At 39.2% G+C, this 17788-nt stretch overlaps 1 protein-coding gene across 1 annotated transcript in view; it reads right to left on the bottom strand.

The window, feature by feature from the left end:
- The window catches only part of KCND2 (potassium voltage-gated channel subfamily D member 2), a 494054-nt gene that overhangs the window by 10834 nt on the left and 465432 nt on the right, over nt 1-17788 (bottom strand). The window contains exon 2 of the mRNA XM_036092984.2: nt 4533-4695. Within this exon, the coding sequence (XP_035948877.1) occupies nt 4533-4695 (163 nt within the window). The remainder of the gene's footprint in view (nt 1-4532; nt 4696-17788) is intronic.

The raw sequence follows: 17788 nt of genomic DNA, 5'->3' as shown, positions 1-17788 counted from the left end.
AGTGGAAGATAGTACAAGATTCCCACCTGGTTCTGGAGCTCGGTGAATCCTGGTGATGACAGGGCTGGGTTAGAAACCGTGCTGGCATTTGGGTCAGTGGAAGGGATACTGGATAGGTCAGTGAAAGAGAGGGCAACGAGAGTTCTCTAAGTGGGAGGAGGTAAGAACTGAAAGATGTAGGAGGGCACCAGAGATAAAAAATCATTCTTCCTAATATTGTTTTCAACTGGTCCTCAGAATGTCCACCCTACACTAGGAATGGAGACACTGTCAAGGTGAACAAGACCTCGTTGTTCATTCTTTCCTTATTACACAAATATTAAATCCTATTTTATGCCAGACACTGCACTCAGGAGAATGGAGAGGGAGAATATAGCGTAATACATGATAACAGAGTATGCATAAAATTGTGGGAGAAGAGAAAATAGAGCAATTAATGGTGTCCACATCATTTAGGAAAATTTTCATTAAATGGGTGATATGTGAGCTGAGTGTTGCACTCTGAGTAGGAGTTTGCCAGGTGGCTACATTAGGTGGTGTGGGGATGGAATGGAGACTTAAGGGCAGAAGTAGGTGATTCAATAAGGCTGAAACACAGAGTGGATCAAGAAGTATATAATGTCCAGATTCTTACATGTGTTGATAATGGGGGTTCTTAAACTACAGACAAAAAAATCTAGCTACCCACAGAGATATGGCATAGGGACCAAGTGATACTTTTTAATATTGGATAATCTAAGAGAGATCATACTCAGGTTCTAACAGGGTATTACTTATTTTAATTATTCTAGAATGCTATAAAAATTATTTTATTTGGACATTAATGAATGTCCTAGACAAATGTTTCTCAAAGTATGGTTCCCAGACCAGCAGGATCACTATCACTTAGGAACTTGTTAGAAATGCACATTTTTAGACTGTAATCCCACATTACTGAATCAAATGCTTTGGGGGTGGGTCTAACAATCTGTATTTTAACAAGCTCATCAGATAATTCCAATGAATTTAAAGTTTGAGAACCACCAGAGTAAAGTGTGATATTAAATGAGTATTGGTAAATTCTTTCTATATCAATGTCAACATCTTTATGTGACAAGTAAAAAATTTACTTATATTGTACCTTGGCTGTACACTGGCTCATTGATTCGAAACTTCTCACTATATTTAGAATTATCTATAGGAAAATCCCTAAAGATACATAACTCTAATGATGCCAGAATTTTCTTGTCTTAGACTTTAATCAATAGGTGTGTAAGCATAAGCATGTCATCTGTAAAATGGAAATAATAACACTTCTTTTGTGAGTTGATTGTGGAAATATAAATAACAGATATAAAATGCACTTGGGATATACTAGAAAATCTAGAGAGGGTTGTTTTTGCTATTAGCACTATTAAAAATTATAATTACTATTACTATCATACATAATTACTTAGAAGTTAGCCTTGTAAATATGCAGATGATAGACTGGTGTGATTTGTATCTTAAAGCAGGGTAGGTTCCCTGCCTCAAAATATCAACCCTACCAAATGTCACCGCATCAACTCAACTTTATTTTGGCAAACACTTTCTACTCAATAAATACTTTTTGAATAACTGAGTGAATAAATAAATCTATTAAAACAAAATTAGCAATGGGGGGGTGAAGGAGATATGTCACAGTTCTATATTCACCCAAAGGTCAGTGTTTAGTTAAGAAATGATCAAAGATTGCTAGAAATGGGTAAATGATGCATTCTTTTTAAGAGTGGGGACAGGTAGTGAAAGCAGGCAGAGTACTTGCTGGGGGAAGAGCCTAGAAGAAGGGAAGTATCCCTAAATGCTCAGGGGAATGTTCTCAAATGCATATTGTATGTATTTCACGCTTTTGCTTGAGCTTGAAAATGGGACCAAACACCAAAAAATATGGTCTAAAAAACATTTGTAATATTCCTTATTATTTAGCTTGACTGATGTTTTTACCAAGTGGACTGTTTGCTTGATTGAATTAGCTGGCCATTTTTTTTCATAAATTTGATATTTGTCAAATCACCCAGTTCCAGATAAACCTAAACTCTCTTAACTAAACTCTCTTAAGGAATGTTTATTCTGTTTCTTTGTTTTTTTTAAATCTCTTGGGAAGGAAAATAGGAAACTTAGTTCCATACGCACTGTTCTTTCATAGATAACTCTGATCAGTTTATTAATCACAGAGTATTTACCGGACATATCACATTAGGTTATTATATTTGGTTTTATTAATTTCTGTAGTAATTATGATATACAAATATCATGATTTAAAAGTATATTATTCAGTATTTAAAAAATCCTATTCATTTATTTTTGCATTCTGAATTTATTTGTGCAAAAAGGTTTCTAAATTATTGTAAGATTTTCTTTACTGATGTGCTTGTTGCAGATGACAAAGTCTGAAGAAAATGCGGATATTTTGGAGTTCAATTTATTTGAAAATCAGATTTATACTTCCTACAGTTTCCATATAGGTAGATTTTTTCTTTCTTTTTTTTTTTTACACTGAGGAAATGAATTATAGGTGGCTCTTATATCAAAGAAAATGTTTCTAGAATGGAGATGAATGGGTCCTGGGAAACTAAGCTTTTTGTAGGATTTTTGTTATTTTAAATAATGTACATGTGTGCCCAGGAGAAAGGCTGTAATGTGTGGACAGAACCACAGTTGTGTGCATGGAAGTCCCTGGTGGAGGGGCCAACTGTGGCTAAAATGTCTCCATTTCTGCCTGCCGAAGGTGTGCCTTACATGAGACTCCAACTGCTCAGAGGGTGCCTTTTGCTACCTTCTGTTTGTTGAATTATCAGTTCCATATATTCCCATATTAATTGGACTATTCTATTTTCTACAATAATTAGTTAAAGGCTGGGTACCTGTCCACAAAGGGGGGATTCTGGGAAGCAAGAAAGGACAAGGCTGAAAAAGTGATTCTTTGCAAATGGAAGAGGGTCTGCAATGGTGGACATGAACATGTTCTCTGGACAATATGCTCTGTTATGATACTAATTAGCTTAAACTTTCCCAAGAGTTACTTTATGAGATTTTATAGTCTACTAAAAGACTAACATTGTTCAAAAGCATACTTAAAATCCTGTTCTGGAATTACCTACAAAGCCAGTTATGAACTGTACCCAAATCTCTCATGATATTTAATAGTTATACTACATTATCAGGATTGTGTATCCACAGTCATGGTTTGGAATAGTTTTTGGAAATTGAAAAAAAATCTATCCATAAAGGACAATGATATAGTATCTGTGAGGAATACTGGAAATCTAGCACCACCATCCTGAGAAACTATAAAAGAGATTTCCAAAATTATTTCTAGGTAGCAAGGACCCTGACGGTAAAGTGACTTATTTTGACAAAAATCGGGGAAAGGAAGTTTGCTAACATTTAGTTTTTCTGAGAAGCAATCTCCCGATAATGTTTAAGCGTATGAACCTGGGAGCCTGGTGGGCTTGGATTGAATGACGGTTTTATAATTGATTAAGTATGTGCCCTCAGAATTTCTCAACTTCTGGATACCTTAGGATCCTCATCTAAAAAATAGGAATAGTAATGACAACTCACTCCTAGACTCATGAAGACAATATGAATTATTTTTTAAAAACATCAAACCAGTACCTGGCACATAGTAACCCAGCAATAAATGTTAGATATGGTTAGTACTATGATATGCTTACATAGATTTATATACATTTGCATATGTTCTTAATCTTTTTGTGAGGTAGGTATGTTTTCCCCCTTTTACAGTTGAGTATGCATCTTGCTTACTTGTAGAGGGATTAATAGCTGGCAAGAAGTTCAGAGAAACAGTAAACTGCTGGGCCAGGAATAAAACTCAGCTACTAATGATCAGATTTCTCCTACTTCCTGGGTCAACTATTTAAAATATCTGAGACATATCTTAGTTCCTTTTAATAGTCCTGGTCTACTGGAACCAGCTTGACCCCTGATGGATAGAGACTAAATGAATCAGATCTAGAAATCTGATTCTGATAAAATTTGCCAAGAATCTATCTTTGATTTTACTGCCATCATTAGTGCTGTTTACTAGATAATTCTTTCTCTCTGCCTCTGATTGCATAGTAGGATTATATTTCCCTGCCCACTTTGAAGTTACACACGGCTACGTGACTTACTTTGGCTAGTGCAGTAGAAATAGAAGTGAGCTGGCCCACTTCCAAGAGGAGGTTTTAGGAGTCATTGTGATTCATCATGTCCTGTTACCCCTGCTTGAATGATTGCAGAAGTATTTTGTCAAGATGGGAATTTCTATCGCTGGACCAGTAATGGACCTGCAGCATGACTGAGAAATATTCCTTGTTGTTTTAAGCCACTGAGATATTAAGGTTCTTTTTTTTTTTTTTTTTTTTTTTTACCGTGGTATAACCTAGCTTGTGCTGCCTGATGCAACTATCGATGGAGTCTGGAACACTGAATAGCCAGTAGGGGATTGTAAAGCTCACTATAAAAAGTGGGAGATGCTAAATCATGGCAGCCCAGAGCTGAATACACACCTTCTGTGCTCTCCGTTTGTCTGCTCGTTGATTTTGGTGGTAGATCCGACTGAAGTTAGATACAATCACGGGAACAGGAAGAGCAATGACCAAGACCCCACTCAGCGAACAGATGGAACCAAAAATCTTCCCTGCTATGGTTTTTGGTACCATGTCACCATACCTGGGTTAGAGAAAAAAAGTAAGGTTTTAAGTCACAGAGTTATTTCTGCCTGCCACAAATAGCTTTTTACCTTAATTCAAATGATTTTTTTGGACCAATCTATCTCTATTTCATGATGACAATATACATGGGTTAAGACTTTAATAAACCAGAAATATCTGAATATAAAAAATTATCTTTCAATCTTGCAGGAATTGATTATAACATTTAGATATCTCTTTGGAAAATATTTTAAGCCAGATGATGTAATGATAGCTCTTCAATTTGTCCTTTATATAATATGGCAAAGTTCTTTATATTTATTTATATTCAGTATTTCCATGGTGAATTTTATAATCTAGATAACATCCTTTTCCACTTCATTTTTTCAGCATTAGATTGGTTATGAAATTCAAGTAGAAAAAGTGGTATAGCACATTCCTTTTGTCGAATATAATCACTTAAAAGGCAAACTTTCCAAGGTCTCATTAACCTTCACTTGTTAAATCCAGTGGTCATTTCTCCATGATGATCTTATTCAATCTCTCATTTGTATTTAATTAGTTTTCTCTCTCCTTGCAACACTTTCTTTTGGCTTCAGTATTGGAAAATTCCCTTTGTGGTCCTCCTACCTCATTGGCTGCTTCTCCATCTTCTTTTCTGGCTTTTCCCCCCTTATTTGATTTCTAAATCCTGGGGTAACATGGGTCTCAGACTCTTACTGTCTCCACATAAACCTTTTCCTATGTGATTTCATCCAATCTCATAGTTGGCAGTTACCTATATGCTGCTGATGCCCTAATTTATATTGACAGCCCTGATGCCTATCTTGAAAATCAGACTCATATCTTCAGTGGTCTGGTCTGCTTTGTCCTATCCCTGGATTTTTTAAGAACCTACTAAGAGCCAATTAAGACAAATTAGCCAAAAAGGAACTCTTATTTCTGCCACCCTCAAACCTGTTCCTCCCATAGTCCTCCAGTTACATGGAACTGCAAACCACCAAGTTGCTCACACCAAAATTGAAAGAGTCGCCCCAATCTTCAGTCCCTGCATCTCATTTCTGAGCTAGTCTTGTTATCGCTGACCCAACCAAATTATATCCCATTCGGGTCTCTTTCCTTAACCTCCATTTAACCACAACAATCCAAGCTCTCCCCATCCCTTGCCAGAGCCATGGGTAGTTACAGCTTCTTACCTGGACTCTCTCTTCCATATTTCCCACTTTACAATTCATGCCAACATAGTAGCCAGAGTTATGGTTTTAGAGTGGAGATTGGACTGTTACTACTTTGCTTAAACCTTCTAATAGACTTGGAGCTAAAATAAATCCAAACTCCTCATATTCGTCTCCAAGAGCCCATATTGTTTAATTACTGCCTGTATTTCACACCAGGTCCACTGTCCTCCAGCCACACTGGCCATCTGGCTTTCTGTTCACATGTGTGGACACCAGATCATTATTATTCAGGTTGAGACTTGCATGTGTCCAGTCCATAAGTTATTTTCCTGGCTACCTTATCCACAGTGGTCTTATTCTCTCCCCTAGTCATTCTCGATAACATTTCCCCATTGAATGCCCTTCACAGTACTGTTAACACATGATATTTTATAATTTATTAACATATTTATTTTTTGACTACCCACCTGCCCTGCTGTCATTAGAATATAACCTCCACAAAGCAGGATCTGCTCTATTGAGTGTCTCAACAGCACAAAGCAGGCTCTTAATAAATATCAGTTGAAGAATCCATTTTTCTCTACCTTACTGATACAGAGTTCTTCTAAGGATTCATCCCTGGGGAGGGAGCAAGAAGATCTTTTGGTCCTAAGACTGCAGAAGTTACCTAGCTATGCGTGTAAAGCTCCAACTACTCCATGTTCACTGTGAGGCTCTGGGGTGCTCAACACTCTGAGAGGAGCTCAGGTATTGGAATCCAGACTCAAGGAGGTTTAGGAGGACTTGAGGTTGCACTGTATCCTGAAGGGTGGCCTAGGAAATGATCACTGTAATTAACATTGTTTTGTGGGAAAACATTTGTGTGTCAATATGGAAAGGAAAGTTGCAGAAGGATTGGTCCTGGAAAGGGAGGTGAGAGTGACAGCAGGCTCTCCTGACTGGCACATTTGGTGACCCCATTCCAGGCTCTGGTCCTTGTTTTGAAGGCTCAGTTACTCATTCTTGTCAGTGTTTTGCGGTGATCGGCAGTCGAGCTAATTCACTGTAACTAAAATTCCCACAAGGTTTTGGCATCTGAACGACAGAATTAATTTCTAGTAAAACAAACAAACAAACAAAAAAATAGAAAAAACCCAGAAATTGGAATGCTGTGTCCATATGAAACAGGGTCTCTTTCTTTCTTTCTTTCTTTCTTTCTTTTTTTAAGATTTTATTCATTTGAGAGAGAGCACGCCAGAGAGCACATGAGCAGGGGGACGGGCAGAGGGAGAAGCAGGCGATGTGGGGCTCTATCCCAGGACTCCAGGATCATGACCCGAGCCCAGGACTCTGGGATTATGACCCGAGTCGAAGGCCACCGCTTATCCAACTGAGCCACTTGGGTGCCCCAACAGGGTCTCTTTCTGTAGTCCATCCGGGAAGGTAAATCATAATCTGAGGTTTGTTAGTAAGGAAGCAGTCACACATAAAAGAATTTATAAGGTGAGCAAAAAAGTCATGAGGACTTTCTTACTATAGGGATCTGTCAAGGGAATTGGAAGATCAACTTTTTATACAATGCTGTGTGCACGTGAGCCAATTTCTATGTTTGCCGCAGTTCACATTGAGTGCCCAGTCATATTTTATTGACCTCTTTTTTCTCTTTGCACTGATTATACACTAGGTCCTGGAAAAGTCTAAAACACATACACATACAAGCTGCTTTTCAAAAAAGGGATTTGATTTCAAGGTCTTCCAAATCAGGGTCTAGAAAGTGTTTCTCAAAAGGGAAAATAAATAAAATTCAGCCAGATTTGTTGTGGCCAGAATAAACAAGCATTGAGCCCATGAGATTCAAATAAACTTTGCAAGATATAAATACATAAAATAAAATAAAACAAATAAGATAGTGAAATGAATCCAAAATAAAGTTTTTCCTGTCCTTCTCTAAGAGATTTTTTAAAATTAGTATTTATAAGCTACTTTTTGTATCCTAGGCTCACTGTATCATCGAGTAGGCAAAGCCAGCACTCTTGTAATTATTAGAGAAAATTAAGGGCTAGACTGTGTGGTATGGACCCAAAACTCAGTAAGATTTTAAGAAGACAAGAAGGCTGGTAAGTTCAGGGAGCAGGTGGTGGTGGTGGTAGGGATGGAAGATAATCATATGTTCAGAAAGTCTTCACCTAAAAGAAGAAGGGAGAAAATAAACTCTGAGGGATTCAGTCAAAGGGATTCTGAGCCAATTGATAAAGCGGGTTTTCCTGGGAAAGCAATTTTTGACAAGGTGCCCAGGATTCAACTAGAGAAATAATCATTGCAAATCCTTTTTGAATGTAAACAGAGATTCTAATATAAATAAATAAAGCAGAAAGTGAACTTGTTACTCCGAGGGGAAAAAAATGGGTAAAGTGAAATTTCTTGTTCATTTTGTAACAAGGGGGTAGAAAGTAAGGATGTGAGCCAGCTTGCGGAAAGGCAGAAAATTCAGCCTAGAAGGACCCGTAAGGGAAGAGAGATAACAGATAGGAGTGCTTTAATGTCATAAAGCTGTGCTAATCTGCATCAGATTCAGTATTTATTATTTACCTCCACCGTATTTGTTTTACAATCCAAATTCCCTTCACAATCAGGAAAGCAAAGGTGAGCGCTTGAGGGGAACTGGCCACACCTTCCGTGATCATGGTGCAAAGGGACCGTGGGTGGGACAACAAAGTGCTCATTGGTGGGGACATCTCCTCCCATCGTTTTACTCTTGAGTAAAAGGACAGATGCTTTTCATGATACAGAAAATGAGGATGGGCCGCAGGGCTCCGCTGTTGTGAGGCTGGGGCAGAGGGAGATGTGGGGAGGGCACCGGGAGCAGGGCAGGCAGGGGGCTGCGGTGGGCGTGCCTGGGTGCGGGCAAGGGGCAGCAGTGGGCGTGCTCGTGGGTGCGGGCAGGGGGCCGCGGTGGGCGTGCCCGTGGGTGCGGCCAGCTAGCTGCCCCGACTGCTCTGTGCGACCCCCTCAGGCTGATCCCGGGGGAGCACCTGCTGCCTCCTTCCACACTCCCCTCCGTACTGTATCTACGGCTCTTTCTGCTCTGCTTCCTGCTCTTAAGATTGGACTGCTGTTTCTCTTTGCAAAATTAAGCATATTTCACTAGTTCAACTATGTCGGAGAATCACGACAAATACCCAGCGTGGTTTGTATCTGTTCTTACCGTTGTCCATTTTGTCTCTCTTCTCACTTAGGAATCACCTTGAGAATGGAAACAGTAATTTTTATCTGCAAACTTAAAATTGGGCCCAGAATCTACTGGGGATAGGAAATAGCTCTCTGGCAAAATCAGCTGCTTCCCTTTGTTTAACAAAGGCTCTTTTAACTAGTATTCAAACTCCTAGTAAGAAGCAAAATAGCATTATACAGCTCAGGAATCCTATCTCACACTCGATGGAGGAAAGTCTTAGAAGGGAAAGCTTCATAATGAGAGGTGACACTCAGCTCGGCTAAATGATCATGTAGTTTAAGTATTGCCTACAATACTGCCATTTTTTAATGATGATTTCTATCCGAGGCATTTTGTTTACTGGTTGGCATTTTATTCTTTTATTCCATGTAAAAACATGCCTCATTTTTCCTGACCCCCTATCTTTAAATTAATGCTAAGCCCAGTGATATTATATATTCTAGTCTTTCTGTTTTTCTACAGAATTTGATCTGATGTCCCCAGTCTTCAAACATCCCTTTCCCAAAAAGATTGACATCGAAAAATTATGTAGACGTGGTTTTGTTTTTCACAGAGACATTTTTTTTCTACATTTAAAGAAAATTTGTTAAAAGGTTATAAGGGGCTTTTAAGGTCTACTAAGATAAATACTGAATTCCTAGAAGATAGAAGAAAACAGGAGAAAGGATGGCATAGTATAAAAGAATCACTCTCCAAAAGTTTTACATACTAGAAATATGCAGACTTGAACTTTGTTAATTGAAAGGAAGTTTCCCCACCTTTTTACTTTGTTCCGCTTCTCACTTTTCCCATTTTTCTCCCCCATTCACCATGTAGAGCCAGTCCAGTTTCTTTCTGCTTTTTGTTTTCATCCTGGACATCTGCCAAACCTTATGTTTATTGCCTCTTTCCCTCCTCATATCAGTTAAAAAGGTACAACATGGAGGTATCATTCACATAAAAATATTAATTCTAAATTTGCACATAGTGCCCAAAATACTTAATTAAAATGATACATTTTGCCACATGTTAAAGACCCTATTGAACAGAAGACCAATTCCCCAGAAAAAATTCCACTATTGGTTCTTGAAGATTTTGATCTCAGATGTCAACCAAAAGTTTCTGCAAAGTACTTAAATTGTGGCATGCACTCAATGACAGAAAAGTGGCTAAATCTGGTTAATTCAGACAAACAAGTAGAATGCCTATGTCTTCCTTCCATCTATCCACCCATCCATTCATCCATCCATCCATCCATCTTCCCAGTTTATCAAGTAATATGAAAATAGTTTAGAAAGTGTGTGTAATTTTTTAAAAGATTTTATTTATTTATTTGAGATAGAGAGAGTGAGAGAGAGAGAGAGCACAAGCTGGGGGCAGAGGGAAAGGGAGAAGCAGGCTCCCCACTGAGCAGAGAGCCTGACATGGGGCTCCATCCCAGGACCCTGGGATCATGACCTGAGCCGAAGGCAGATGCTTAACTGACTGAGCCACCCAGGCGCCCCAGTGTGTGTAATTTTAAAACATAATACATTGCAAACCAAATTTTATTAATATCCACTCAATTGTCCCCCTTTTGGCATTTGTCCAGAAATCATATGCCTAAAGTACAGTTGTCTTTAGATCTCAAATGGAGAAATATTTCCTGGAATTTTCTTAAGCAGTGTTCAAACACAATACTGTTAGCTTCCTCGTCCTATTCATATAGTTTCTATTTTTTTCTTCTCTTTTTATTCGAAGAGTATAAATGTAGGCTCATTTTATAAAGGAGAGATGTTATATAAGCAAACCTCTCCAGCTAAGGAATGACTTTTCATCTGTGAAACTACTTCCCATGGATACTAAGAAAACAAAAGCCATGTATTTTATCAACACTCAGGAAGGTAGAAAAGATCTACATATAACAGGAAGGAAATGCTGATTTAAATGTAAACCTCAATGCTTATTGTAATTCAATCTTGTGCTCTCCCTTTCTCTTACTCACAATGAAAACGTCTTGAATTGCTAGGTGGAAGGAATCAGTGAATGGATCCTGTGCACCTGCACAGAACTCCAGGAGCATCCTGTACATTGTCTAGGGCACGTGCTGGCTCAGTAAAAGCTACCACATTAGGTAAAAACAAAAACAAAACCCGGCAACTTCGTATGGGACATGAATCTGTATTTGGAAATGGAAGTATTTGAAAAACAGGTAATCGGCTATGATACGTCTGAATGTGTCTCCCCCAAATTCATACCTTGAAATCCTAACGCTTAATAGGATGATATTCAGAGGTGGAGGCTTTGGGAGGTGATTAGGTCACAAGAGCAGAGCCCTAACAAATGGGATCGGTGGGCTTATAACAAGAGACCCTACAGAGCTCCTTAGCCCCTTCCACCCTGTGAGTTCAGAGCAAGAAGGGCAGTCTATGAACCGGGAAACGAGCCCTCACTGAACCTGTTGGTGACATGATATCTTGAACTTCTCAGCCTCCAGAACTGTGAGAAATACGTTTTTGTTTTTTATAAACTACCAAGTCTGTGGTATTTTGTTATAGCAGCCTGAGTGGACTAAGACAGTATCCTTAAAAAAATTAAATGAAGGTGATATATATAATAATAACCTGGTAAAAGCTATTAACTGATGTGTGTGTGTGTGTGTGTGTGTGTATTTTAATTACTGATTTTGTGCTTGAATTTTCTCCTAGACATAACTACCGGTCAGAGAGGTCTGCGAAATCGTTTCTTCTGATCTGAAAGCTGGATCACTTCTCAAATAATAATTCTACTCCTTAGGGCCTCAGTAGCTAGTTATTCATGGATTTTCTGCTATCAGTTTGGCATTCTAGAAGGATCCTAGTTTGATGGCTAATTTTTATAGTAGCTGCAATGTATACAAATAGCAAATGACTTTTTTTTTAAGTGTTGCTATATAACACCTGCTTGTGGTATGCAACTTGTTTGCCAGAGGGACCCTAGGATTACTTCAACAATAGGAAGATTTTTTTTTTTTTTGACATTTTAAAATCAATGTTTGCCTAAAAAGCTTTGATTTTGTCTCCACCTCTTTTCCTGTAGGATCAATCCTATACTGTCCTAGCTGCGTTGAAAGCTTGAGAATTTTTTTGGATTATCTCACATACATAGTTATTTAAAGTTATTCTGTGTTCTCTCCTGTTTAAGTCTAAGCCAAATTTTTAGCTGCCATTCTTTTAAAAGTGTATGTTTCCTTTTCGCTTTTCCTACTGTTCTCAACATTAATAATTTTCACATCTACTAAAAGAAAGGGGGCAGCTAGAGGATGCCCCACCTTAATTAGAGGATCTTAACCAGGAATGGATGGATTCTTAAGGAATTCATGGATAAAATTCAAGTGGGTCAGAGAACTCCATGATAGTGTGTCTTCATAGACATTTTCCTAAAAGTTTTCAGAGCTTTTATTAAATTATCAAAAGTTTTTGGCTCAACTAATGTTAAACACTTCAGTTCGAATACGTAAGGGCATGTCAATCAATGTCATATATTGTTGGTATTAATGCTTGAGCACATATTGCACAAAGGAAATGCCGTAAAAATATCACCATTATTTTACAACTGCAGAAATGCCAAATACCCACTAGGGGGCATAAAAACCTAAACGAAAGTTTGGAAACCAACCAGGATCTTTTTTTGGTTTTTGTAAGCTGAGAGAAAAAGTATTTCCAGTAAGTTGCCTGGACCAATTCCTTATCTTTGCCTACACACATCTAATATTTAGGATATATTTTGGGCATCTTATTTTTCTGGAAATAGTTGAACAGGACAAAACCTCACCAATTTCATAGATTATCTATTTTCATGGTGTTTCAAAAAAGATGTAAAATAATTCTGACAGCATTTTCTATTTCTTTCAGAAAGATAGGTACATTTCTGTAATGTGAGATATCACTAAAGCATAATTTTAAACAAGAAGCCCTTTAACCAAGACCCTTAGTGTGAAAGTTAGGGAAAATGAAAGGACTGGGGTTGCATATAGAGAAGGGGAAAATTGAGGAACGGCCAAAATGCTTTTACCACATCTACTCACATTTATGCTCTAACCTCTCAACATTAGATTTCAGTCGGGCTTACTAACTGCGTGCCTCTAGCTTGTGCCTTTTTCTAAAACAAATTCTTTTCTGATCCTGTTCTTTCTCTTGTTTTTTTTTTTTTTTTTTTTGCCTATTATATGATCAAATGAGGCTTTAAAGGTTATAAATGCAACATATGATTATGACTGAATATCCTAATAAAGTGTTTTTTACCTAAATGAATATCGTCAATAGAACTCTTTATAGTCTCCTTTAAAGAGTGTTTTCTTATTTTCAAAGTATGCTAATCAGAGCCTACATGTATAACGTTTACTTTATTCTTCATTTTTAACAAGGTTATAAAAATACATGTACAATCAGTTATTGTGAGGCACAACATTCTAAAAACGCTGGGAGCTGACTTTCCCAGCTGTAGGACCACCGGAACTGTTTTCTCCTGCTTTGGGTTTTTAGTCTTTGTTGCCTGGAGCTATCCTTTCACTCTCACATAGCTTAGAGTCGGATCTTGTCATTCTCTGGCATAAAAGCCTTCATTGTTGCTCTATCACCTGCAGGAAAAAGCTCCAGCTCCTTAGCAGGACAGACACAGCTCTTCCTGACTTGGCCATCCCATCCTCCTCGGCTCACCCACACATCTCTATGCTCCAGTTGGAACAAATCACTTCCAATTACTGGCATGTATTATGTCCTTCCATTCCTCCATGCTTTTGTATATATTGTTCTTTCTAGAATACCCCCTTTGCATAAATCCTTTGGGTGATCTCCTCATCTACACTGATAAAGCTCAAGTATCAGTTCTTCTTTGAAGAACTTCTTGACCACTTTATCTCTGTCCAGTCAGAGTGATGTTTTCCCTCCCCACTGCCTCCAATGCTGCTCTCAACTAACGAAGTACAATTAGTTTTTTAAAGGTCTGTTCTCTCTCCAAACCAAGAGGTTCAGGAGGTCAAGGATCCTGTCATCATTATAAGCCCAAGTCTAGCAGAGACCTTGCCCAGAGCTGAGCAAACAGTTGAAACCCCATAAATGTTTACTGCTTAAATAAATCCTCCAGGGAGAGGTCTAATGGTAACCAATAAATATGGAAGCGAGTAAAGGGGGAAGACACATCCACTGCTCTTTCTCTTCTCACCAGATTTCCTTTCTTTCTCCAAGCCTGGCACCATCTCCTTTCCTCAATGTGTCTAAATTCCTCTTTGAATACTTAGATGTTATACCCAGAATAACCTAGTTCTACACTGTCAATTAATCTCACTTTTTATACACCCAGAGAAATCATTTTTAACCCACATGATTTTTAAATGAACGGAGAAGCCGAGAGAACTGACAATTTTCTAATTCCTACTTGTTTTCCATTATCACATGCTTAACCAACACGTACCCTGCTAGAATTTCAAAATACAAATCCTCCCAAATTTGACAGATTTTGTAATCCTCAAATGCCCAGCAGCATGAATGAATAGGACCGCTGGTTCTCTGAATCTCACGTATCATGCTGGGAAATAGCTGGCTCTGTCCATATCTCTCTAATCTTCTTGAAGATGCTGCTAATCTTAGATAGTGAGCACTAGCAATTTCTGAGAATTCCATGGTTTGGTATCCATTTTTCTTAACTTGGTCCTTTCCGGTTATGCCCTGGGAGTATATTGGAGGAGGTCTGCCTGTCTTCCCTCAGATGAACGTTAATCCATCAAGCATATCAAGGTCCCGGTGAATGCCTGGTCATTTTCGCTTTGGGCTGATGGCACCAGCTTCCAGAGCATGCCTCTCTCAGTTTGGCATCCCAGGGGGTTTCGTCTTCAACACTATCAGAGCTGCTCTCACCCTGGGGGCTTTCTTCAGTTACCTGCAGCGTGGCTTCCTCTCTTCCTGTCCTTTGAGCCAGAACTGTTGGAGGAAGCTCCCTGCCCTGCCTGAGGCCAAGTCACCGCGGTTGCCTGCAGGCGGTCACCCAAGGAGCCCAAGCCCAGGGCCATTTCAACAGTTCTGTTCCTAAGTTTGTTTTCTTATAACCAGCCACCTATCTCACTTGCTGATACCATCAACATTATTTACTGCCCACAATCCACTCAAAGACTACTAAGTGCTTTTGCCATGGGAGGAAGGAGGAGATGCTCCCTGGAGTCGTGTCTGCAGGGCCCGTCTTAGGGAAGAAATCAGTTAGGCAGCTTCAAAGCCTGAAGTGGAGACGTTCATCCTGAAAGTTTTCATCTCTTTCCACCCGAGTTTACACAGTCTCAAACCTATTAGCCATTATAGGCCTCATGACACCTTTAAGATATCTTTTTAAGTATTTACCTATTTCATTTTGGACTGTACTTTTTAAATTACTTATAGATTATCTAGTAATCACCTAACACATCTCTTGTTTCTAATTCTGCCCAGGAAGGCCTGCTGATTTTGCCGCCCATTGTCTACTTGAGCTTTATAGAAAAGAAGGCACAAAATTCTAACTGTGCTGGAGGTAAGACTTCCCCTCTTCCCCCTCTATTAGGGCAGGGAATTAGGCTCTGAGACCCAAATGCAGGCTGTGTCCTTCCTGTAGATCTGGGGGCCGGGAAGTCCAAGGTCAAGGCCCTACAGAGTTAGTGTCTGATGAGAACCCACTTCCTAGTTCATAGAGAGCTGTCTTTTCACTGTGTTCTCACTTGGTGGCAGGGGAAGGGAGCTCTCTGGACCTTAATCCCACTCTTGAGGGCTCCACCTCATGACCTGATCACCCCCAAAGACCCCATCTCCTAATCCCACCACATTGAGTGTTAGGATTTAACATATGAATTTGGGGGGACACAAATATTCAGTCAACAGCACGATCTAATGGCAATCCCAGGACCATCCTGGCACCCCTCACTCAATTGACCACCCTGGGCAGAACCTGGGCTCCTGTTGTCTTGTGGTGGAGTTGAGGGTCCGGACTTTAGCTCACCATCAAAGGTAGTTTCTCACGAGTCATACTGCCAGGTGGTAGACCTGCCTTGGTCCTTCTTCATTTATGCATGGCTCTGCCTAGTCACTGATGAGGGACTTCTTTCCTGATAAAAATTCCAAAATTCTTTAGGCATAAATAATTTAATATGATTATGCTTCATCTAAGGAGTCACAGCTGTTTAAATACAAAAGGAAAGCAGAGCAGAGAAGCTGTGATTTAACCTCCCAAAGACAGTCAGGTATTTCTACTAAAATTCAAGTCTTCAATTTAACCTAGAAAGTTTCTATATCCTTAAACAAACTTTGTTTTTGATGAGAATCCAATGGCCTGTATTTACATTAGAGAGGCTTTTGGAGAACAATTCTATGATGTTCAATGTGAGACAAAGTTATTTCCTAAAATTAAATGAAGATATTATATGCATTTTATGTTTAGATTCTTTTGCCTCTTCTTAGGCAGTTAAAGCATTGATTGAATGGTCATTCTTTCTATTAACTATGTAAATTAGGGTATATCCCAAATAAGCATGAATGAAGAGGGTCTTAAATAAATTCGTATCTCTACCACTATAGTTCTAACTGGTCAGATTCCTATATGAAAATGCTCCTGTAGTTGCATTCTGATTGTATCTAGTTAAAAAACAGTAATAATAAAATAAAATAAATAAAAATGAAACAAAAAAGTATACCTGCTTAAACATAAATGAACTAAAAAGAACCTTCTATAAAGAAGTTATTTTCGGGGTGCCTGACTGGCTCAGTTGGTAGAGCACGCAACTCTTGATCTTGGGGTTGTAAGTTTGAGCCCTACTTTGGGTGTGAGATTACTTAAAAATAAAAATCTTAAAAAAATTATTTTCCTGACGTTTCATTTTAAGAAAAAGAGGAAACAAAGCAGGTGAAAATAAGTTGAAATTAGAAATTAAATTTTAAAAATTCCAGAATATATGCCACATTTCAAGCACATAAAATCAGAATTTCTTACATCTCTTTGTATATTCCTAACTACACTTACTTTTTCTGGAAATGAGATTAGATTATAGGCACAATACCTTACTTTTAAGGTAATTAAGGTAATAGTATTGTCTGTATTCAGAGCCTAAGCAGGAAAACAGAACCACCCCAATTATTTATAGCAGCAAGGACTTAATGAAAAGAATGAAGGGGGCTGGGTGTGGCACTGCGGTCGCTGAGAACGGGGCTAGAGATGAGGCAGGAGATGGCAGTCCAAGCCACAACCACCGTGAGGCTGGAGAGGCAAAGGACAACACAGCTTTCTGAGCCCAAAGGCCGAGTCCCTGGTGGCAGCTGGATCTTTAGCAGGCCTTTAGGGACAGAACTAGAACCACTGAAGAGGGTCAGCTGCTGCCTTAGAAGATGCAAAGAAGGACAAATACCCTGGCGTCCCCCCCCAACCCTACCCTCCCATCTCCTGCTAATGTTCCCATTGTCCAAACTGGCAGAAAATCAGATGACAGGCCAGTCTGGCAAATGCAGCCCCCTGGAGTCTGGACAGCTAGTAAGAGGCGTAACCAAACTGGGACCCAGGGCTTCCCCCCGCCCCCCAAACCTGGGCTCTGCCTACCTCACCATAGCTCCCTGCTAAGGTCGTTCTGGTCTAAGATGTTATGACCCAGATGCAGAGCTGTTATTTTGTGGACAGACTCCAGCCCTTCCCCTAAAAGCAAAAAATCACATTTGATCTGAATTAGAATCCCGGTAGTGAGACCGAGAGGACCTCTCTGGGTAGCTGCACTGGGTGTCACG

Source organism: Halichoerus grypus, chromosome 12 (assembly GCF_964656455.1).
Source record: "Halichoerus grypus chromosome 12, mHalGry1.hap1.1, whole genome shotgun sequence".
Taxonomy (NCBI): domain Eukaryota; kingdom Metazoa; phylum Chordata; class Mammalia; order Carnivora; family Phocidae; genus Halichoerus; species Halichoerus grypus.
Note: the sequence above shows the minus strand (reverse complement) of the source record. Positions and strands in the feature narration are given on the sequence as shown.